The sequence below is a fragment of the Pangasianodon hypophthalmus genome, chromosome 10 (genome assembly GCF_027358585.1).
Source record: "Pangasianodon hypophthalmus isolate fPanHyp1 chromosome 10, fPanHyp1.pri, whole genome shotgun sequence".
Classification (NCBI taxonomy): Eukaryota; Metazoa; Chordata; class Actinopteri; order Siluriformes; family Pangasiidae; genus Pangasianodon; species Pangasianodon hypophthalmus.
The window spans coordinates 19,858,113-19,883,143 of NC_069719.1; the positions used below are offsets into that span (position 1 = coordinate 19,858,113).

Sequence of the window (25,031 nt, forward strand, 5' to 3'; positions counted from 1 at the left end):
AAACTATACTCACTCACTCACTACACTCACCATTCTGTGTAAATGCTCAAGACTGTTGTGTGTGAAAATCTCAGGAGTTCAGCAGTTTCTCAAATACTCAAACCAGCCCATCTGGCACCACCCACCATGCCATGTTTAAAGTCACCGAGATCACACTTTTTCCCCATTCTGATGTTTGATATGAACATTAACTGAAGCTCTTGTCCTGTATCTGCATGATTTTATGCATCGTGCTGCTGCCACATGATTGTCTGATTGGATAAGTGCATAAATGAGCAGGTGTACAGGAGTTCCTTTTAAAGTGGATGGTGAGTGTATGTTAATAACATTCTAGAGAAGTCACTAGTGTGTGTGCTAGTATGAAAACATTTGCACTAGGTTTTCTGTCTGTCTTCTTTCTTGTTTTCCGGAACTACATCTACATGGGCATTTAAAAGGACAGCATGGAGAACACAAACCCGGAGCTCACACTGTAACTCTGTGACATGTTACGATTCTTTTTGTGCTGCATGACTTGTGTTTTTCAAGACAACACCAGCAGTGATAATGACTTCCTAGAACAGGCCAGGGAGTCTTGGCAAAGAACCAGGCTTAGCTCTTTGCCCAGAGCATCTCAATGAGTGTGAATGAAAAAAAAAAACCACATATTGGTGTATATTTGGAGAGTTCCCACGATAGTCAGACAGACAAATTTTATCACATTACTGAATGCAAATAAGAAGCACTTTGTAGAGCACAGATGTAGATATTTGATGTAGAGATGAGTGTTGATTCAGCTGAGTGCTGAGATTCAGTTGAATTATGCAGGGGGGACGGCACAGTGACTGTAAAACAACATGTGATTGCAGAGATCACAGCAAAGGCTTTGAACAGAAGAAAAAGGGGGCGTAGAGAATGTGTGTGAGAGAAAAGTAAGAGTGAGTGAGAGAGTAAGTGAGATTGAGAGATTTCTGAGGTGCACCACATTTGTAGACTAGCTTCATGCACTCAGTCAATTAAGGTAAGAAAATCCATTTGCTGTATTTGTAATGTGGATAATTGTTGCTTCTTTTTTTTTTTTTACCCTTTTATTTATTCAAACATTTATCTTCTAGTATATCCAATATATGAAGTTGACTTTGCAATTAAATTTTTTTTTTTGCAAAGTTTTAAGAGGGCACAATTTATTGATTTAGATCTTTGGCTATCATGAATCCTTTCCAGTCTGATTTTAACCTTCTCAATGTTCAATCTGGACTTTTCTGTTTTGCTTAGAAGTACTTGGTTTACTAAGGGTGTGTCATTTCATACACAGGCAGCCAGACTGCACTTTTTAGCCACAAAATCTTTCTTTACAGCTTTTTTTTTTTACATTTTGAAAGTGAAACTGAAAAATAACCTGCAAAATGTGTAGCAGAGTATGACAGATTAAAGCACTCTAAGTGTGTGTCTGTGGTAATCTGTGAGGAAAATCGTGTGAAACGGATGTTGGTACCTCTCCTTACCAGCAGCATGATTGTTTTTTGGCTTGCATTCCTTTCAGCATGGAGATTGGCTATTGGAGCGTGCTTTAACCTCCTTTTCAGTGTCTCTAACAGCTAGCTGAAGCTCCTTTGGAGTATTATGTCCTCTGAGAAACTCTGGACTACTGAGACTTCAGCTGTGTGACAAAACTAGAAAGTATCCAGAACATACTTGTCTTCGTCACATAGAGACAAAATCTCCTTTTCAAGCAATCCCTGGCCAAAAAGGCAACACAAATGACATTCAGACACAAAACATAAATAACACTTCTAACAGCGCTGTGAAACAGGAGCATTCGTACCAAAACAATGTCCTTATAAATAATATTTTAAATTTCAGTTCTGATAATGAGATTAATTGCAAGATGATCCTGAGAGTCATTCTGTGATGGTGTGTTACTAGAATGAAATGCTGTCTTACCAAATAAATAAAAACATCTATAAGAATGTAAATTATATTTCATGCATTGTGTTTGTAAAAATACAGATTAAGCAGATTTACAGAGAACTGCCTTATATATACAGGAAAAAACTCCATTACTCCATTAAAGCAGAGGCATTCAGAAATTTAACAGAGATTACAGTGATGAATACAGGGGTTTCTGATGGACTAGTAGTTAGGCCACGGCTCTCTCACTGCTGCAGCCCGGGTTTGATTCCCAGCCTGGGAACCGACTCCAGCCACTGGGGTTGCACAAGACAGTGCACTTTCAGTGCTGGTCCCAAGCCTGGACAAAATTGGGGAGAGTTGCATCAGGAAGGGAATTAAATTCTAAATTCTAAACAAAAATAAAACAACTAGTTTTAACTTTAAAGTTCTTTTATTATCATTTGTTCAATGTGATCACTGTTTAATACAAAAAGTATTTATATGACGACATTAATTCTATTGGTCTGCCATGCAAGGCCTGTGTATATTTGCGAGATAGAGATCAAATGTATCAAATTTTTAGAAAATACCATGCTTTTTTTTTATCATTTAGGACTAATTTTAGATTGTTGAGACTTTGCTATATGGAGCTATATGCAGTTACTTTTTTAAGATCTGAGATTGCCACGGCTGGAGATCAGACAAAATAACAGATAACAGTGCCATCAGTATATAAATGCATATCAGAATCGGAGACATTATTGCCAACATCATTAATATATACAGAGTGAATAACAGAGGCCCCGAAATTGAACCCTGTGGAACCCGAGCTTTGACATTCATCTTAACAAAAATGAACGGTACAGAAAAAAGTTTACTGTAAAATGTACCATCTATTGCATTTAAACAGCTTCTTCTCATCATACGTTGAGTGAATCCTCCAATGTTTAAATCACTTTAGTTCAACAAACTTTTTTTTCTTCCTTGAGCTTTTTCATGTTTTCGTTGCTTGATTTTCTCATTTTCGTCTTGTTGCAGGGAACAAGAACAGCATGATAACAAGAGTTGAAGAGTGAAGAGGAGGAAAACAAAAAAACAAAAACCAAGAGGGTAGGATCTTACCTAAAATTTCAAAATATAATACTCTGAAATTACAATACTTTTCAATTATAGCTACATTTCTATGACACTTCCACAATCAACTGTTTTTTCTATATAGTTTACAAAGTGCTGTAAAGTTTAGAGTGATTTTATCCAATTAAAGAACTATTGAAAGGAAAATTAAAGAAATATGTTTAATCTTCATTAGTGAACACAGAGTCAGCCGTATTGGGAAGCCTCTAATGCAGTGATGAATGTGACAGAAGATTACCAAAGATATTTCAGCTACAGCTTTAACTACAGCTTTGACAATGGCACCTCAGGAAATGGCACCACTGGAGGTTTCCAGTCTCCCTTCCCTCCAGTCATGGACAAGGCAATCAATGGAATCACCATCATCATCCTCTTTATCACTATGATTTCCCTGGGCTGCACCATGGAGATAAACAAGATCAAGCAGCACATTGTCAGGCCGAGTGGCGTGGGCATAGCGGTGGTGGCTCAGTTCGGAATAATGCCTCTCACAGCCTTCTGTCTGGCCAAGATCCTCCAGCTCGGGTCCATTGAGGCCATCACTGTACTCATCTGTGGATGCTGTCCTGGAGGAAATCTCTCCAACATTTTTGCCTTAGCTCTCCAAGGAGACATGAATTTAAGGTAAATTACACTGGCCTACATTTAGCAAGGGTTTCAGAGGTGATTTTCAGCTTTCCTTTGCACACAGAACTGCATTTATTAGGATTTAAAAGGTACCAAATGGATGATTTCATGATAGGGGTCTCATTAGTGTCCCATTGATATTCCAAATATGTATGTAAATAAAGGTAAAAGACACTAAAAGACAGAGGTAAAGTGTTCTATACAACACTTAGACAACAGCATTTTGGCCTGCCCCAGCCATATGTAAATACACTTTACCTTAAAACACAATCATTAAATACTTCAAAAATATTATTATTTTTTGCATTAATTTGTAAATGTGTTTAACATCTCGTGCTGGAAACATGTAACTCAGTGAGCCAACCATTATAAATGAGGAAAAATTGACTTTTTAGGACTTTTTAGTTCCACAACATTTACTCAACCGTGTTAACTGAACACATTGTCTTCTATGCAATATATAAAATATTCCACAACAGTGGAGTGCAGCAGGAATTTCTGAATTTCCAGATCATGGGAAGAAGAAAAATACATTCTTTCATTTTTTTCAGTGATATTGCTAGTTACTCATGTATTTTGTATCTGCTAATTCTATGCTCAAAAACTCACACTTTTACTTTTTTAATCCGAAGAGCAAAATGCAACCAATTTCAGCAAGGAAACCATGTAGAAAATGAGATCTTGTTGCCGGAGACTGTTTAACCCATTTTTGAATGGTTAAATACATGTTTTTTTAGATTCAGTTTTGAAAAATGAATTTTTAAAAAGTTTATTTTTAAGAGTTACAACGGCTAAATGACACTTCAATTGTGGAATCTCCCAAATAATCCTAGATCAGTTCATTCACTGAAGTCACAGACTGGTTTGTGGAACACTACAAGGTTCCTACACTTTTGTTTAAACGCTATTGTTAACACCTGCAAAGAATAATGACACAGAGAAGTGAAAAGTGACCCAGAAACTCTCTTCTACAGTATTGTGATGACCACCTGCTCTACAGTTTTAGCGTTGGGTGCAATGCCGCTTCTCCTGTATCTGTACTGCCAAGGGTTCTCTGGTCTGGAGAATGCAGTTCCCTACACTGGGATCTTCATTGCTCTCATCATGACCTTAGTGCCCTGTGCTGTAGGAATCGCCATCAACCACTGGGTACCACGTTACTCTCAAATCATAACTAAGGTATACTGCAACACAAAAGTTTGTACCCCTCTGGGTTTTTGAATGGGAAAAAAGGAACATATACCTCTATTTTATGATTCCTCTATAGAATTCATTCATCTATACAACCCTAACACTGCTGAAAAATCCAGCTTAGTCTGACCTGCTCCCAGTCTTTTCCAGCTCGTTAGTTATTTCCCAGCTTCCTTATTACATGACTAAATGCTTGAGATTTTCTAACTGCCATAATGTTGTGCTGCTTCCTTAAAAATATGGTCTTTCAGGGGTCACCTGTCTTAATTTAACCATGTCCAGGAAACAACCGCTAAATTTCTAGTTACTATAAATTACGTTTCTTTATGTATGCCATCTTTTGCACTTTGTTGTATATTAGACCTTTGGTGTAACTTTAGAAAACACTCTTCTACAATGAATTAGTAACAAATCTGGGAGTATATTGTCTGTAAAATCAAGGATTCAGTTTCAGACACAAACTTAAGTCAGCACCAATGAAAAGTCTTTCAACAGATCATCCTGACCATCAAGGAAAATGGCTCTTTATGCAATTTTGATATAGGTAGTTGAGTTACACTTAAATCTATGCTAATATTTCTGTACTGTATTGTTTACACTAATTCTGAGTGAGACTTCTGCTACCAACCACAACACTGAATTTAATTCATTGAGACATCAGTGATGCTCGTCTTTTCAACAGGCTGGTCTTAGCATCTTGCTAATAGCCACTGTGGCGATTGGTGTGATGTGCGGAATCACTTTAGGATCGACAGTGTGGATTGTGCTCTCTCCTCAAATCTTGGCTGTGGGTTTTCTCATGCCTTTCATAGGCTACCTGTTAGGCTACACCATGTCCATGATCTTCAAGCAGAATGGCCCGTGAGTACCAAGAATGTCTTTAAAGCATTAAAACAAAAATCAAACTGGACAAACATTTTATATGATACATCACTGTACATTCCTGTGAGATGCCTAATGTCATAGTGCTAAAATGTAATCCAGTATTTCCAGTAATCCGGTATTTTACATCTCCACTCCATGAATTCACACCAGCTTGTTTACATTCTAAATGCTTAACGTACCAAAACGATGACCAAGCAACACCAAATCTCACACACTAACCTTGTCATAAACACTATCTTCACGGCCAAAGGACAAAACAATAATTGAAAAACAACACTATAATTTTCACATTTAGCATTTTCATTTCTATAAGAACCCATTATAAGGAAACAGCTTAATGCAGCTTGATGTGTTAAAACAGAGACCTAGAAACACCAAACTTCTCCCACAATTTATTGAACAGAACTACGAAATCAAAAAACATCCAGTAAGTGGATGCATTGTTGCTCAGACAAGTAAGAGGAGAATGGCCAGACTGCTTTGAGTTGTCAGGAAGGCTACAGTAACACAAATACTCACTCTTTACAGCCATGATGAGCTGAAAAGCATCTCAGAATGCACAACACATCAACCTTAAGGAGACTATATCGAGTTTCACTCCTGACAGCCAAGAACAGGAGCCAAGATCTGAGGCTGCATTGGGCACAGGCTCACTGAAACAGGACACTTAAAGATTGTAAAAAGAAAAAGCGACAAAACACCAAATTTCACCCATTTCATCAACTATTGGTCCCAACTACTGGCTTCTGTCAAAAGAATGACCCCATAAACTAAATATAAATATAAAGAATTGGTGTCACTTGGTAGTTGTGAACATTAAGCAGTGTCATGTCCCAGGTATGTTCTGCACTTCAGTTTTTTTTCTACATGTCAGTGAAACGGGGGATGTTGAAATTGGGCCAGCTGTAATTACAACTTTGTTCAATAAAACTGTGGCATGAGACAATAGCACTGGAAATAAACAGAACCTGCACCTTTTTTCGAGTCATTAGTAGGCTATCACCACCATACAAACAATTTGCTATGCAACTACAGACTGCACAATCACATCTTTACAAATATAAAGTGATATAAAGTGAAATTATGGATTTGAATAGATCTCTAAAAGCATATCTGTTGCATATGAACTGATCTTGATAAGTTTGCTCAGCCTGATTATTATAAAAGACACACTGGACAATTCCAGTTTTCTGCTGTCTTTTCAGGTGCAGGAGGACGATCGCTATGGAGACCGGCTGTCAAAACATCCAGCTGTGCTCAGCGATTTTGAAAGTGGCTTTCCCTCCAGAGGTCATCGGACCCCTGTTTCTCTTCCCACTGATTTACATCGTATTTCAGGGTGCTGAAGCTCTATTGCTCATCTTCTTCTTCAGAATGTACCAAAGGTTTAAACCCTCAACTGAAGGTGAGATATCTTGCCTGTAGTACTTCGTCTAGATCAGGGGTTCTCAAACCTTTTGTAGCCAGGGACCCCTTTGACTGTAAAATAAATTCCACAGACTTAATACACCTCATTTATTTTATCAACATTATCCAACTATCCAAATATAAAAATAAATGTGCATATACAGTATGTAGTTTGGATTAAACCCATTCAGTTCAAGTGACCAGTCAACCCGGCTAATAACTAAAAGACCACTATAATAAATATAGTAACTTTGATAATGGCGTGTCACGATTAGAATTACGTTTAATATGTTGTGGAATGTCACAAGTTAGTTCATATTATTCCTTACAATACAACTGCTCTAAACAGTTCCCTCAGACTCTTGACATTAACGACAACTCCACCACCACCAAGTCTAGTCATTCTTGTTACTAATTTGTATGATTCAAATACCTTTAAATTACACTTTCATTTAGGAAGGAAGCGATTGAAGTGAAGTGACTTGTGGTCAAGTAGGGTGACCCATACTCGGAATTTGTGCTCCGCATTTAACCTATCCAAGTGCACACACACAGTAGTGAACACACACACACACAGTAGTGAACACACACACACACACACACACCTGGAGCAGTGGGCAGCCTTGCTCAAGGGTCTCACCTCAGTCGTGGTATTGAGGGTGAGAGAGAGCGCTGGTCATTCACTCCCCCTACCTACAATCCCTGCCGGACCTGAGACTCGAACCCGCAACCTTCAGGTTCACCTTCGGGTTGCAAAGCCGACTCTCTATCCATTAGGCCACGACTGCCCCAAATAGCTATTCTAGACATTTCACCTTGCTGTGACCTTGACCCTCTTTGGATTAATTCCAAAATGTAATCCGTTCATCTGCTGGTTAATATAGTAACTTTGATTATGGTGTGTCATGATTTCCAACACTGTAACAAATTTAAAAAATTATATCAGAGACCCCTGGGATACCTGGACTATAACGCTTTGAGAACTTCCACTGGTCCAAAGCCACTGAATGAATTGAGCTGATACAAGTCTATTTTCAATTTGAACTAACTGACTCTCCAGCATATGTACTGTACAAACCTGGTCTGTATGATCTGTATCTTTCATTCACATTGAATTCATATTGTGGTGTTTTTGTGGCAGATCCCGTAAAGACGGCTGAGTATGTAGCAGTGGACAACACGGTGGAGGTGGTGAAAGTTTCCTAATAAGACTTCATCTGGATTGCAATACAATACAAGGGATATAGTGCAGATCATTAAACCAGACTAAAAACAAACAACAGGATGACTGACAGGATGAAGGGCATGTTTGTCTGAGCATCTTGTTAATGGTGTTGATGTGGAGCTTGCTGTGAGCTCTGTGGTACTCCATCCACAACTACTCCAAACATAGGGCATTTGAAGCGTTCTGTTTTTTTTAATCAGTATTAAAAATGTGGAATCCTGCTGGGATATTTAAAGATGATTTTCTTGGACAAAGGGCTCATTTTGTATATTTAAAAAAAAAAATCAAATTCTAACTAATATGCACTTTTTGTAAAATTCTCTAAGAAAATAATTTTTTTTATATTTTATATTATATTATATATATAGACACACACACACACACACAGTTGCAAATCTCTTAAAAAAAAAAAATACAAATAGAACATATAGGTGAAATGATATTTAATCAGAAATAATTATTTACAATGCAGAGATAAATTAAATTTATTTTTTTTTTAAAATCCTATGCCTGGCAAGTAACTTCATTCTGTTCCAAAAATGAAAAACAGATGTTATACAGTACAGGACTTCACTTGTTTGGTATTAAATAAATCAATTTACATTAAATTATCCAACATTTGCTCCTGCAAAGATATCTGGATTATCTTCATTAAAGCAAGGAGAGTTAGGAACTTGCTTGCATCATATATTTAAAAATGAATTTTAAAATGCTAATCAATAGCACTTCATACTGAAAGTCATTTTTTTTAAAAAATGTACTAATGCACATCAATGCACATTAACAACAAAAAAAATGTGAAAAAGCCTGTGATACTGTCAAAGCAAGCACATTTGCTTAAGCTTTAAGAGGCTATGAGAGAACATAACATTCAGCCAATCCCTATGGAAATGGAGCCCCGCTGCATGTATAGCTAACTTATAGATGAATCAGTGTGCTACTGCAGGGCCTCCAGTGTGTTTTGTATGCTTTCAGAGCAAATCCATGCGTTTTAAAATCCATACATCACCAACCACCTCAATCCTACTCTAAAGCTTCTTAAAACACTAAGTCACATGCCTTATTACTTAATCTTAAGAGTCATTTTTTTTTATAATGCATGCTAATCAGACAAGAAGATTACTTTTTTAAATAATGCTCGGCAGTGACGAATAAATGGGGGATAAAACCACTATGAGGGTAGAAATAGCCCTTTGTTATGCTGTAGCAAGGTGTACACAATAAAATTTTAAAATAACATTTCCACAGAAACCACTTAATTGCCATGAGTGTGAGGACACTTTAAATTCTCCAATCTTAAAAACAAAAAAAATCAAGCAAAAAAAAAAAAAAAAAAAAAAAAAAAAAAAAAATGCAAACAAACAACCACTCAGTGCTAGCACAAGTGTGAATGCATCAATCACAATGTCAGGTGGTGCCATGGGTGTACATAACATTGTTCATAACATTGCTGTGTGGGTGGTGTGTGTTTGCGTGTGTGTGTGTGTGGGGGGGGGGAATGTTGTCTATTTCAGAACAATGTGTTTACTACCAAAATAAGATTTAAATCCTTTAAAGGCCTTTCATAAAACTTGTACTCTCTGTACAGTGTCGTGTCTTTGCTACATGTCCAAGGAAACAGAGGAATCAAAAGCTGTGACGTATCTGAGTGTGAGTGTGTGTGTGTGTGTGTGTGTGTGTATAATACATGTGAAAATAATTTGTAAGTTCTTGACTGGACAGAACTGGTGGCTCACGCTGGGCATCAGGTCGGTCTAGTTCAGTATCACCTGAGATGGGTTACGTGTTGCAGAGATTCAGCTGAAAGTCAGATCATAGCAGTCAGGCGTGTGTGGCTGCAGTCTTTGTGGCCTCAACAACAGAGGCTGTGACAGAAAGTCTCAGGATTCCTTTAATAAGGGAATGTCTAATGGGAAGAGAAAAGGAACAGTGTTTATTTATGGACCAAAAGCCTGAAAACCATTCGGTTTAATTCTTAATATCCTTGATATACCTGGAATAAATAAAATGAATAAAACATGAAGGAATTATTGATTGATTATTTTCCAATAATAGAATTATTGATTGATTATTTTCCAATAACAGCACCTCCTGAAGTGTTGTATTCCTCTTGTACCACTGCAATTTTCCAATGAATGACACATCATACATTTAACGTCTCGGAATGCCATAAGTTAGTTCATGTTACTCCTTACGTTATAACAGCTCTAACAGTTGTTCCCTCACCAGCCTCTTTTTTTTATCTCTTGATATTAATAAGACAACAAGTAGAACTCTGGTCCTTCTTGTTACTAATTTGTATGATTCAAATATCATTAAGTACACTTTAATCAGGGAGGAAATCTATTTCAGACATTTCACCTTGCTGTGACCTTGACCCTCTTTGGATTAATTCCAAAATGTAATCACATCGGCTGGTTACAATGATAATTCCACATAAATATTGCAAGCATACAACCACTTGTTCCTGCCATGTTACTGAGAAACTGGAAGTGTAAAGTCCTCTGTCCTGAAGACTCACTTCCTGTTGTAAAGCAGACACTTCCATACGTTATTGTATAAACGTCTCCTTACAGAAACTTCACCACGTGAACAATTATACATTTCTCCTTGTTAAAAGGCAACATGTTTTTTTTCATCCATTTATCATTAGACTTGGGTTATGTGAAGCATCCACCATACAGAGTCTCTGTGAATGAAGTGTTACTATAGAAATGATAATGTATAAGTACAAGGGCATTAACATAAACATGTGATTTGCTCTGCAGCTGGAACTACTGTCCCAGCGGTGATGTTCTAGAAAATTAATAAACAACTTCTGATCAATCAGACTTGAGAAAAGCACCGTTAATGTATTTTAAAACAGTTTACAGCAATGCTGAGACAGAGTTAGACAGAGAAAGAAAGATGTTTAGTATAATACCTTCAAGGCACCTAGACTTGTGTAAAAGTCTTAATAGGGTCTTCGCACCGCTTTAGTTCCAGAACTAAATATACAGTAAGAAAGTACTGGGTGATTTTGCGCGAACTATTTCCCAGTACCATTTAAAAGGTTGCATTCGCACCAACAGTGGACACTAGGAAGTGACGTAAGCCGGGTGACAGCGACGTCATTTGTGCGCAGAGTTCAACAACGGAAACAAGGAGGATGGAGGACGCTGTGATCGGAGCTGTGTTTTTGTTGTGTCTCGCGTCCATCTATCGCTGTTCTCCATACTCGCGAAATAAGTTGACACTACAGTATGTTTACACGGCGTATTAAATCATGGCGAGTGAGGGCGTTTTCGTACACGTTTGGCCAATCAACGTCTACTTACGTCAGAGATAGTACCAGTTGTGCTGGTTAAGACCCTGCTCCAGAGTAGGAGCTAATTTGGTTCTCGAAAAAGGCAGTCTAGTACTAAAATCGCACCCAGTTCCGGAGGTGCGAAAACACCAAAAAGTGGGTAGTTCCACAATTAGTTCAGGTATGAAAAGGTTCCCGCGGTGTGAAAGGCCCAATTGTTCCACAATTTTAATGAAGTCCCTCCCTGACATTTTTCAAACTGACTGGAAAGACTGAAAAGCTTAAAAGACATGAATGCAAAGGTTAGAGGAATAGTAGAAAAGCACAGTGAGTTCTTTACCATCAGCGAGGTTCTGTTCTGAGCCGTGTAGAGACAGTAAACTGTTTTGCGGACTGGAGTCTGGATTCTGACACTGAAATGCTGAGGATGCTGCTGTTGCTCCCTGTGCACCATCTAAACTCCAGGAGGATGAGAAGGAAGATGAGGAAGATGGCTGATGCACCACTGAGATCTCTGTGTGCTGAGCGTGTGTTGTTGAGGTCTGGGTTAACACATGCTCCATAGACTCTAGTTGTGTTTGGGGTAGAAGCTGAGGCAAAACTGCACCTCCAGCTCCAGACACTGCCTCCTCATAGGATGGCAAGGTAACCTGCACACCCTCCACCATGATGGTCACCGGCTGCCCAGAGTCTCCCTGCTCACGCCTACAGCAGGGGAAAGCACAAATAAGCAGAAAAGTTTCACATATTTTCTAATGACATGTTAATGTTAATAAATACCTTGAAGTAATTATTTAGTCTTATAATATTTATTCTTATCATTTATAAACATTTGTTGTTCCGGTGTGCATTATTGTGGAAATTTTTACACCGTATGCTGTGTCTGTAACGTTACGTATAAGCCTGTTTTGCGAGTGAAGATTGAATTAACTGATATTTAAAGAAAGAGTTCAGTGCTTCTTCACTGCCTCAAACCCAAGCCTGGACAAAAGTAGCATGAGTAAATAGTAAATAGTCAAACAATCGATTCACAGTCCAGATTCTGGATCAGCTACTGAAATAGTACAAATAACATTAGGAGACAGTACTTAGAAATGGCAGACTGTAGATGTAAGTGTAATCAACAGTTTATACTGGAAATCACAGTTGCCTCCGAACAAATTATATTAATGTCTTAATCTCAAAAAAGGAGGCATAACACTGCACAGAGTAACACTGCAAATTACTTCAGTCACTATTTTACCCATGGACAACCGGTTTACCCCGTTAACATGCCATCAGGGTGTTAATCATTGTCATGCTGCGATATTTAACCAATACTTACAACATTAAAATGTATCTGGAACTATAAAGCGAATACAGTAATGTTGTCGTGCGGCCTTTATTGTGCACCAAATCAAATAATCGAACAAGTGACTGAGACTAACAATTTGTACAGTTGATCACACCACAGCATTTGGACGAACAGCTCCACCTAGTGGACTCTACAGTCTGCCCTGCTGGTGCATAATCATCTGTCTTTCCATATTTATTTATTTGAACAGAAGTCCTACTGCGGCCTAACTGACTACAGTTTTCATCAGGCAGACAATCAATGATCACCATCAATGATCAATCTACAAAAGGACTAATAAACAGTTCTGTGAATAATAATAATAATAATAATAATAATAATAAACAACTTTAGTTCAGGACATTGTTCAGCATGGGTTTTTTTTTGTTTTTTTGTTTTTTTAGAAAGTTAGTTGCCTCAGTGACTGCATACCTCATTTCTCCTTTTATGAGGTAGAACTGTTTCCAAATAAAGAAGTGTCCAAATAAAGAAGTACTTTACTTAAGGAGGGTCTTGGGAAACATTCATCAATGATTGAACAATCTTAGCATTTGAGTACAGGAAAGACTTCAGTGACAGAATGTAGAAGATGGCTCAACAAGGCACACCCATTTATCTTAAAAGAGCTGCTCAAGTCAGGTTTCACTCCAATAACTTATAAAAAATAAGTTATTGGAGTGAAACCTGACTTGGTTTGAGACAACTAATAATAATACATTAAAAAACCAAACTGATCCAGATACTGCTCTTCCGCTCCAAGAAAACTGTTGTTTACAGATTGTGTTTGTACCCTATTATACTGAAGATCAGAAAACCTAAAAGTAAAAGTAAGCTCACCGTCCATGATGAAAAGCCTTCAGTCTGGGCTGCAGTAAAACGAGCACCACCATTAGGAGAAGGACAAGTGCCACAGAACTGGCTGTGGTGGCCACAATGGACAGTGTGTTCATTCCCAGCACAGGAGCTGCATGTTTTTCTGTACAAAGCAGAATTTATATTTACAAGTTTTAAAAGTTTCCAAAAAAAAAAAAAAAAAAAAAAAAACGGCTAAAATTATTAGCAACAGCCCCACTGAAATCTTATCTCCCTTACTACATCTGGCATTGTGACAGCTGTTTCCTGTTCTTCGCTCAAGCCAAATAATTTTTAGCATTAATTACAGATGAGCCTAAAAAGGCTCATAAAATAGAGGTGGCGGAAGGAGCAGTGGACAACACTGAAGTGGTCTGGCAGATGTTTGAAGTGAGAATTCACCTTGATTGAACACACAGCTGATCTGCATGCGACTGTTCCATTCTCCGTTCTGGCAGGTAATATATTTGTAATCTCCCTTCAGCGTGTAGCCCTCCTCACAGAAATACTCCACCACCATGCCATCGGTGAGACGATGACAAGGTGAAGGATGGCAGTTGTAACCCCCGTTCTTTGGCACAAATGGAGGACTGCACACTGAAACACACAGGATAAACAGCTACAGAAGAAAAGTCTAAGTAAGTGGCATAATAAGAAATCATGCCCTACTTCAGTGCCTTTTCCTATTTAAACACAACCATTCAGATCACAATTTAAAACAGAATTTATTCATATATTATTAAATTATTTTTTAATAGTTTAATAATATCTTAATTTTTAATTGATATCAGTTTATGAGTATTCTTAAGCACTCCTGCAGGACTTTAAAAACGGTATGGAAGAACTCACAGTTATTGTGGAGGCAGCGTGGTGGGCCTGAGGACCAGAGGCCCTCTCTGGTACAGACGACGATGCTGGGTCCGTCCACAGTGTAGCCTGAATCACAGCTGTACTGCAGCACAGTGCCCACAGGGAACGAGCCTCTGTTTGTCTCAGTCACATTTACTCGGCCATGCTGGATGGAGAACGGCCTCACACAACCTGGTAAGAAAAAGCATTTACCAACAGAAAAGTTTAGGAGCACGATTATTAGAAAAACTCCTAAAATGTTTTAAAAACAAGCATATTTAAAATGTACCTCAAAATACTTAGTACAAAAGTACTTCAAACATTTTGTACAAAATACTAAATTACATCCAAAACTATCTAAGATCAAAACTGATGGGTACAAATGACCACTTAAGGAACATTTTCAGAGATTCAGAGTTAAATCAAAGATGGTAGAAGGTACCTGGAAATACCCTTAATAAGTTGACTCCTGATAACTATCCTCCATTATGGAGTTGCACCAAAAAAAATAAAAATCATAGTAAAACCATGAAGTATTCATTTTCCAAAGTAAATCGATTCAAGCACAGCACCAGTTCTGCAGAATTGGCACTCAGACAACCATAAAACCAGATAAAACAGGGCACCACTATTCCAATGTTTGCTGTGACTAATGACCATATATATGTTCTACTACATGACCTCACACACTACCCCTGAAGTATGGTGAATCTACAGAAGAAAAAGGAGAGAAACAATGTTGGAAAGCTAATCTGAATAATTTTTCAAATTACTCAAGCACTTGCTTGTACAGAGAGGGAACAAACGTCGTAAACAAATGGTAGGTACTCAATACTATATTTCCCAACAACTCAAAAAAGAACAACTAAAAGTATGAAATGAATGAATGGGGCAAGCAATTCATGGCTGCATGCGCCGTCTTCCTTAAAACTTGCCACTGACGTATTACACATAGAGCATGTTTCATCCGCAGCTGGCTTCATCTGCCAACTGGAGTTATCGGCAGAAAAATAAAAACAGCGCCATGATTAATGCCACATCTGGCTGGAGGAAGCCATTGGGGTGTTCCAACAACTAGTGAAAGCAGTAGTGGGAACGAAGATCCCATTGGTCAGTCATGGGCCAGGGCATCCTGTTGCATTGGGCTGTCCTACTCTGCCACAAAGAACTACAACACGCAACATGTTGACCAGGCAGTGGCGAAGAGGTCCATCTGCTCCAAACCGTTCCCAGATCTGGGCTACCACCTCTGGGAGCAGATCCCACTTTTCTGCACATACACAAGAGGGCATCCATCACACCATTGTGCAGCTCCAGGAGATGAGTTGCTTTCGGTGAGGCCAGTTGCAGATGGAGCCCAACTGAGGAGATTTTGTGTAAAGAGTAGAAAAGCAGTTGATCTTGTGCCACAGTGATGGCTGACATATCTGTGACTCCTTTCACTAAAATAAGGACACATTCCCATCCCCAGAGTTTGGGGCCCAACTATAGACTGGTAAGTTTGTTTTTGTTTGGGCCTGGTATCAACAACGCCTTGAGCTCAAAAAGACTGGCGGCCGTCAGTGGAATGCAGATTGCATCTCTGCAACACTGTCATCAGGACCCACTCATCCAAAGTAGCTGACGTCCAATGAACAAAGTTTTCTGTTGTAAAGTGCCCTATCGCCAGCCCCTACCCTTCACAGACATGCTCTGTGGGACTCTAGTCGTGTTTGTAATTGTTTGGTCCTGTCCCACAGAGTATGCCTACCAGGAGTCTGAAGGTGTGGCACCCCCCGCCTAAGGTTAGTGTGAGTCAGATCGGTTCCTTTTTAGCCGTTGGAACACAGAACCCAGTTGTGGTGTCCTAAAGGTGCCACATGAAAGATCCGTTTGGCGGTGCTGGCTTTTGAAACCTGTACTCTCCTATCCAGGGGGTCTTTGGGGACAGGACCAAAGGGTGACCCAGGATTGTACTGAAAGATTCCAAAGGATCAATTTGCACACATCAGGCAGAGTGGATTTTTAAGCTCCCTTACAGAGGGATCAAATTGGAAGGGCTGCTCCAGTGACTGCAACAAATTAGCTAATGCACTGATAGTGTATACCACATAAAAGGCAATATTTAGTCCTCACTAGATGTGTCAGGACATCTGCACTCAGCACTTGGTTAGCATTTATCTGGGCATAGCGCATCACCTGGTGAGACCACCAACAATGTCACACAAGTATCAAAGTCAGGTATATTACCACTTGCCCGTGAGTCATCATACTAGCTAGAAAACACACCAAAGAATTTGGGCGCTCGTGAGCTGGGGCCTGCCTGAATCCCCCTTGAAATCTGTCAGTAAATGCTTGCACTATTGTAGCAAACTCTATCACAATAGATGCTGTGCAAAACAATGCACTCAAGGTTGTGGGTTGCATTGCACCATGCAATCCTACTCGAGCCACCAGCATCTTTATAGTGCCTGCCATAGAGGCCTTAGTGCTGGCAGGGGCGGAGACTCTTCCTCAGACTCTGCTGAGACCAGAGTTGAAATTGGCAGCTTGGCTGGTAAGTTATCATCAACCTGGGAAGACGTCCCAGACATGGCTGCAGATATAGCGCCCTCATGCTCCTCTGTAATCCCCACAAGAAGGATGGCTGGCCATTGAATTGTAAGGAGGCCTCTGTTGAAAAGTACAAACCACTGCGTTATACAGTTTCAGCTGCTGACTGATTTCAGCTGCGCCATGTCTGCAACCAGGTTGTTGATTTGCCCAGAAGATAATCAAGACTGTCCCGGGCTTCTTGTTGTGCTTATAGGCCATTGCCAGACCTAAGCATTTGCGACTAGCAAGCTGTTTAAGATGAGAGGCTTGGGTCGACTCTGAGCCCAGGTTCAAATCTGCCTGTTTGGTAGCATTTTACAAAGATGCAAAGGAATGAGATGAGGCTATCCCCAGTTATGAAGGAAAAGTCACCTGAGATCACAAGCTGCTAGGTGGTGAGGTCCATATTGTGTACGTGTAATCCGACATGCTCACAGGCGAGAAGACAGGGAAAGATGGCTACATGATGACAGTAGTTATTGCAACTGACTGCACCATACATCACTATGTGACCTTTTTTGGAAGGTCATGGCAGGTGTGCACATGTGCACAAGGAGGTATCCTGATGTTTCACATTGCCCCTGGCAGTTAGGAGGGGTGACACAGAGCTGAGTTTAATGAGAATAACAAAGCCCCACTTTAAATCTCATTCCTAACACTGCTACTGACCTTGAGTGAGCACACAGCTGATCTCTGTAGGACCGTTCCATTCTCCCTTCTGGCAGGTGAGGTATTTGTAATCTCCTTTCAGTGTGTAGCCCTCGTCACAGAAATACTCCACCACTGTGCCGTGAGTCAAACGATGACATGGAGACGGGTGGCAGGTGTAACCCCCGTTCTCTGGCTCTAATGGGGGGGCACAGTCTGGTGGGGAAATGAGACATTTTCATTATATATGAATGAATCAATGAATCAATGAGTGAACAAAAGGCAAATATACAAATTTTTTGTTTATATTTATGTTTCAACACTACAAAAGTAGAGCATTTTGCATTCACACTTCAGCTCTATTGGTGTGGAAATCAAGCATCACACGTTGGTACAATCCTTTTTTTTTTAAAACAGATCCGCCTAGACTACCAATACAAGCAGAACTGTTTAGATAGATGGCTCTTAAAATCAACATGCACATTGAATACTGATATATTAGATACTGACCCAGGTCAAAACCCAGATGTGAAGTATTATAATTTGTGCAACATGACATTTGGTGAAAAAAAAAAAGCTGGTGTTAGAAATACTCCGGCAGTCCATTAAATAGTCTTGGCATATATGCGTTCTTATTTTGACACTATTTTGGGATTAGGTTAAGTTTTACATAGACATTAGGAAGCTTCATGGTTTTCTGGTGCTACCCGTAAATAACCCTTGCAAATTTCTGACGAGTCACAAGAGTAGCTCACAGTTATTGTGGAGGCAGCGTGGTGGGCCCGAGGACCAGAGGCCCTCTCTGGTACAGACGATGATGCTGGGTCCGTCCACAGTGTAGCCTGAATCACAGCTGTACTGCAGCACAGTGCCCACAGGGAACGAGCCTCTGTTTGTCTCAGTCACATTTACTCGGCCATGTTGGATGGAGAACGGCCTCACACAACCTGGTAAGGAAAAACCAGCAGACGAATTCCCAAATTTAGTAAAGCTAATGAACAAAGAATGTAGTAGTTCAAAGCTGAGGGCAGAACTAATTAATAACCTGTCTTTAGTAGGCTAGAGTGGGGGTGGAGTAAAAAGCTCTATTTCTATTCCTAAGCTCCCCTTAACTTCATTATCTCATACAGCTAATCAGTTGAAGCTGTGTTGTCCCACGGGCCCAGAGTTTGCCTTAATAGATTAAAACTGTACCCTAGGACATAAAAATATGTGGCTGCAGGGAACTTACTTGATGCCTGTGTAGTAGACAGCACACTCACGAAGAGCAAAAGAGACCAAGACAGGGTAGAAAGTGGAAATGAGACACCATCCAGTGAACAACCTTCAGTGATTCCTTCTGACATCTTACAGCTCGGCGGCAGGGCTACTGTCTCCTGTAGAGAATTAAAGTGTTAACAATCCATCACAATAAATGAACCTGGGAAATCCACTGTACGATACTTACTTTTATATAGACAAACATTTTTAGCATGAAGTGCTCACTGGCTTGAGATGATTCAGACTAATAGGCTACTTGACATTTTCAAAACCAGGTTCGGTCAACTCACCACCACTGTGTAAAGCCTGGCTGAGTTGTGCTATGTGAGCCCAATAACCATTCACTGATCACGGTTACTTGTCCCTCCCATGCACTTCTTTGTTCTTCATTTTAAACTCTCTTCTTGGCAATGTTTACAAGTAACAAACAGGTTATTTCTTCCATAACCATTTTCTTCATGTCTATTTCTGAATGCTTACTAACACTGGGCCTCATTTATAAATCTTTTAGCCAAACTGAACTAAAATTTTCTGGCGGATTTACAAAGGTTTAGGAAACACTGATTTACCCTGTACTCGCACGTGCATGTTGATCCCCTGTAAAGTGCAAAGCACACAGCTGACACAGCTTATTTGCACATAGTGACACCCACAAAACACCATAAAAGTTCAAGTGCACAGACAGCTGGGAGCATGAAATGAATGCTGAGGGTAAAGGCTGAAAGGCAGAAGTGGAAGTTATTTTGACTCACTTCTATGCCAAGAAAATATTCAATAATATATAATATTCATAATAATAAGCATGTGCTAAATCTTCAGGCAGCTGAGGCATTTGTATACGGCGTACGGCTATGCACAGACAGACCAACCCATCCTCCGTTTATACGGTGCCATTTCTTTTGTCATAACTGAATGATTAGTTTTATGTGTCTTAATTTATGGGTTTGTGTTGGCTCACTTTCTTTATTTTTCATATTCTTTAGTTAATGCCAAACTATAAAACGACTGTTTTTTGCTAAATTTTCGCTTAGTTAGCAAAATTTAGCTTCTTAGTCCCTGACCTAGTGAACTAGCATGACAATGTGCTTTTCATAGAGACTCCAAAGCTGTAAGTCGCTCTGGATAAGAGCATCTGCAAACGTAATAAAAATAAGCAGCTTAAACTCGACAGTATATTCCATATATAAAAGTGCAGCAATCCACTCAAATTATATGTTTTAAAGTCGATGTTAGTCTTCTTATGTGTAAATTTACAAACATTCAAGAGCATGAGTAGGATATGAACATTTTTCAGAATTTATGGGATTTTCATAAATACCACAGTTCTTGTTTAAATGTTTGTACGATATAAACTAGTTTATATTTAGCTTAATTTAAAAAAAGAGCCACTGTCTTTATTATAATATTCTATTTTTTTGTAAATAATTGGTTTGACACTATTTGGTAAATACATAAATAGTTTGTGGTGCCATTGCAAGATGATTTCATTCTATATAAATTAATTGATAATCTACTGTACCACAGCACCGTTAAATTACCAGTGGGCTTGTAAGATTGTGTGTAATATGCCATCGTCCTATCCTGCCCCCAAATTATCGCTGATTGATGATAGTATTGCCTGTTCGTTCTGAGGGGAGGAAGGAAGTGGCGTGGCCAGACATATAGAATGTGTCACGTATACATTACGTCATTACGGGTTATGAGTCAGCTGTAGCTGCAATCGCTAGTGTTAGTGTTCAGTCAGTGTGGGTTTTTTTGGCTTAATTCCCTGTTAAGAAGATCAGGAATGCTGCAAAACTTAAGTTGGGACTGTAAATAAATGTAACAAGTTATTAGCTGTGACTAAGCTCATTACAAAATGTAAATAAAATAATGTAAACTACATGTGCATGTGCTCTGTGGTGAACAGCCATGGAGATACTTATTTAATTCTTATATAGTGAAGCAGCCCTGACGAATAACACGTTGTGTTCTTAATTTAAATCTCAGTTCATGTTTTGAGGGCAAAGACATTCATGGCAGGTTCATATAGAATACAAAATAGGCCGAAAAAAAAAAGAAGGGGGAAACACTGTCAGTCTTAAAGCTGCAGACAGCACGTTTTCCCACAGACATTTAAATTGTCCAACTTGACAGCTATTGTGATATTTACTACAGATACTATGGTCAATCGTCCCAAATCTGATTGGTCAAAAGGTGTTGATTAATTTTCTATAACAGCAGCTCTGAGAGTAGTGCTGGCTGTAATTCAAATGATAAGTTTATATTAATGTGCTCCCATTTCACAACATTAAATAACTATAAACGATTAAAAAGCATGATGTGTCATTCATTAATAAATTAAAATGGTAATCATTAACAAATAGCTGTGATAAGAGGAATAAAACAGTTCAGGATACGCTGTTATGGGAAAATAATCCACTCTGGGGCGGTAACAGTCATGCTGCCTTCCCGTGCAATCAGAATTCTCGTACACAGGAGTTTCCCACTAGGAAGTTGCACATGAATGACCCCTCAAGTCGTAATTCAGTCTGGGAAACTCGGAGATAATTTTGATACCCGAGTTTCCGAGATGGTAGGAGTCCTAAACTTTCAACATGGCAGAGCAGAGTTCATTTCTGTACTGAATAACAGGTTTTGTTCATTTTTCTAAATTGTTAGCGCTTACCGTTTTGGTCATATTCAGCAACCATTCTATGCATGTTGTACATTTTTATACCATGAAAATAGTCGCTATTTGACCAAAATTCCCGTCAGCAAGCACTACCAAGTGTTATGGTGTCAAAATAAAAGTAAAATAAAAAAGAAATATGTATGAATGACCCTGACGTCGTCTATGCTTCATGTTCTTTCCGACAACAAAGCATGTGAACACGGCCTACTCGTAATTCCCACTCAGAAGTGGTGTGTAGCAGAATTGCCACAGCACGTGAAGGCAGCATAACTCTGCTTTGCGTTTTTCTCATCACACCACCCCTTGGTGGATTGTTTTCCTATAAAAGCACCGCCCCATTATGTTTCATCCCTTACTTTTTTCCTATTTCGATAAACCTCTTGTCTAGTCCAAGTGTCTTCCGAAAATCTTCCTTCTTTTGATATGCAAATGATCATTACTATTCACCTGATATGCAAATTAGGCTGTGACCTCACCTGGTGACCTCAACGCGCGAGCTACTTTCTCTGCCATAATAAAGAGCACATCAACACAGACCCGCCCACACATCACCACTGCTGAAAAACCGACTTCCTCATGTCGTTTCCTCACAAGACTCGATGTCATTTAAAGCTGACTAGTTCATAAATGTCGACGTGGCATCAACAGTATTACTCCTTCTACTGTTTATGTGGCATATATCAAGCGCGAACGTAAAGCTAAAGCTACAGTTAGCAACACCGGAAACGTAGCTAACTGGCTAGAATGTTTACAAAAACCTAAGCTAACCACCAGAGAGTTAGTTTATCTTCACATAACTTAAAATACCTTAACAACCACGATAAAAACATGTCTTTATGGTTACTGGTTGTGTTTTTCACCGTGTGTCTGTGTGTGTATGTGTATGGTTACTGTTTCAGCAACAAAGGAAGCACAGACAATAGCTAGCTAGCGTTAGCCAATCATTGTTTGCTATCTGATGAAGAAAACAAAATGTTCTCTTCACCAACATGAACTCAAGTAATGAGCCGCAAGCTCAGCTGTTATCAGCTGTTATCCACTGAGAATGACTACAGCTATAACTCCACAGGTTAGCTAGCTCATTAAATCACCAATTCTTTTCCCTTTAACAGTAACCTAGCTTTGTTTTCGTTAGGATGTCAGTAATTAACGTTAGACCGACAATATTAGCTCATGTGAATAAAGCACACATTCCGTCATTTCTTCTTTCGTTAAATTCCAACCTCATATTCCTAATACATTATCCTGCTCTTTTTTTAAAAAATAAAACACGAATGTTTTGTGTGGAAACTGACCTTTGTTCGGGGATAGGTAGCTAGCAGGTTAGCTCTGCCGCCGCGCACAGCTGTCAGCTAGCAGAGCGCCTCCTCTCTCTCTCTCTCTCTCTCTCTCTCTCTCCCCACACACACACACACACACACACACCACAGGGACACAAACACAACACTGCCACAATAAGAGTCTCAAATCTCAAATATCCACCAGTTACAGCTACTTATAATATTGCGAAAACCCTTCATGTGGTGAAATTATACGGAGTTCTGAATGGTGATTTCGGCTCTTTTCAGTGAGTCACATCATTTGGCTCAGTTCACTAAAAAGAGTCGACTCTTTTGGCTCCCAGACAGAGACATTGCCATTTATTTCTAACCCAGAAACAATCTTCGTGATATTGGGTATGGGGTAGGGTGGCTAGACAGAAGCCGTTTCTCACAAAAAACCATGCCCAAACCATGTGGCAAAATGTGTTATGGTCTGATGAGACCAATTCCAAAAGTTATAATAACTCCATAATCCCAAAAGGTATGGTTGGTGCAAAAAAAAGGAACAACAAAAGAACACAATACCCACGGTGAAGCATGGTGGTGGCAGCATCATGCTTTTGTGCTGCTTTTCTTCAGCCAGAACTGTGAGTTTTATCAAGGTGGAGGGAGTCATGAATAGCTGCAAATACCAGTCAATTTTAGTGCAAAACCTTCAGGTGTCTGCTAGTAAGCTGAAGATGAAAAGGAATTTTCTCCTTTCAGCATGACAATGACCCAAAGCATACATCCAAATCAACAAAGGAAAGGCTTAACCAAAAGAAGATCAATGTTTTGAATGGCCTAGCCAGAGCCCAGACCTGAATCCAACTAAAAATCTGTGGGGTGACATGAAGCAGGCGATGCCCTTACAGTTCAATGGATCTAGAATGTTTTTGCAAGAAAGAGGGGAAAATTTTGCCAAGACAAAATGTGCCATGCTGACAGACTCTTAGCCAAAAAGACTGAGTTGTGTAATAAAAAAAAGGTGCTTCAAAAAATCATTAGTTTAGGGGTGTGCACACTTATAGAACTAGGTTATTGTAAGTTTTTGTTAAGTTTTCATTTTTTCCCTAAAAAAGCTTCTGATTGGTTTTCACTTTATTTGTATACTTTGCAATTTCACATTAAAGGTGGAAAAGATCTGACATGATTTATCTTAGTTTCATTCTTTTATTTCTCATAAACCTGCGATTTTAACAGGGGTGTGTAGACTTTTTATATCCACTGTAAAAAAAAAAAAAAAAAAAAAGCCTGTACAGCTCTGGAACAATATCATATACACAGGTGAGACAAAGATCAACTTGTATCTGAAGAAGAAAAAAGTACCCACTGAGCAGTCACATGGCCAATGACGTCTAAAGCACTTCTACTAAGTCCGTCCATGGGAGCCAGAATTAAAGTTTTCAGGATGTACGTCAATCCAGTGTTCAAATATGTACATCCAGTAGACGTCCTTATATGGTCTTTCATATCTTGACTTTTCTTGCATGTATTGTTTCTTAAATATAACAAGCCTTGCAAACCTCATGCAATAATTAATCAATTTTCTATGAATGAATTACTATAATTAAGTCTGGCTCCTGGTTTCTTCTTCATGTCATCTGAGCTTCTCCTTGCCACTGTCCTATTTTGCTCATTCGGGGCCTGGATTTTCTGTAAAGATGCTTTACAGTCTTCAGTTAGGTAACACAAAATATATCTATCACAAAGTTATGGACATTCAGAGCTATCAATTGTTTAAACAATCAATCTAACAGGGTACACCTAGGCAACAAGAAACACCTGTCAGTCAATCACTGACAGGCGATCACTTAAAAAATGGGTGGGTGCCATGTTCTGAGTTGTTTAACATATCTAGATATAAATATCAGGAAGTGAAAGCTGAAATTATGATCTATCGTCTCATATTC

The 25,031-nt window shown here is 39.2% G+C and overlaps 2 protein-coding genes across 5 annotated transcripts; one reads left to right on the top strand and one right to left on the bottom strand.

Annotated features, from left to right (window-relative positions):
• The first annotated feature begins 154 nt into the window (after window positions 1-154).
• On the top strand, window positions 155-10,364 carry LOC113538896 (hepatic sodium/bile acid cotransporter). Of its 4 annotated transcripts, none has more exons than XM_034308209.2 (7): window positions 155-308; window positions 2,911-2,982; window positions 3,297-3,630; window positions 4,608-4,812; window positions 5,507-5,685; window positions 6,915-7,114; window positions 8,258-10,364. In XM_034308209.2, the coding sequence occupies exons 3-7, from the start codon at window positions 3,341-3,343 to the stop codon at window positions 8,320-8,322; spliced, it is 939 nt and encodes a 312-aa protein (XP_034164100.2). In that variant the 5' UTR covers window positions 155-308; window positions 2,911-2,982; window positions 3,297-3,340; the 3' UTR covers window positions 8,323-10,364. The 4 variants fall into 4 exon arrangements, with proteins under 4 accessions (XP_034164100.2, XP_034164098.2, XP_034164099.2 ...); XM_034308207.2 differs by having other exon boundaries at window positions 3,182-3,630; window positions 8,258-8,570; XM_034308208.2 differs by lacking the exon at window positions 155-308 and adding an exon at window positions 370-1,000.
• LOC113538986 (sushi domain-containing protein 6) lies at window positions 9,822-23,276 on the bottom strand. The gene is made up of 9 exons (XM_026934500.3): window positions 23,113-23,276; window positions 19,115-19,259; window positions 18,639-18,830; window positions 17,905-18,099; window positions 14,662-14,853; window positions 14,215-14,409; window positions 13,798-13,936; window positions 11,968-12,332; window positions 9,822-10,247 (listed from the first exon to the last, which is right to left on the bottom strand). Exons 2-9 carry the CDS (start codon window positions 19,227-19,229, stop codon window positions 10,222-10,224), a joined length of 1,419 nt encoding a protein of 472 aa, XP_026790301.2. The 5' UTR covers window positions 19,230-19,259; window positions 23,113-23,276; the 3' UTR covers window positions 9,822-10,221.
• Between the last annotated feature and the right edge of the window lie 1,755 nt (window positions 23,277-25,031).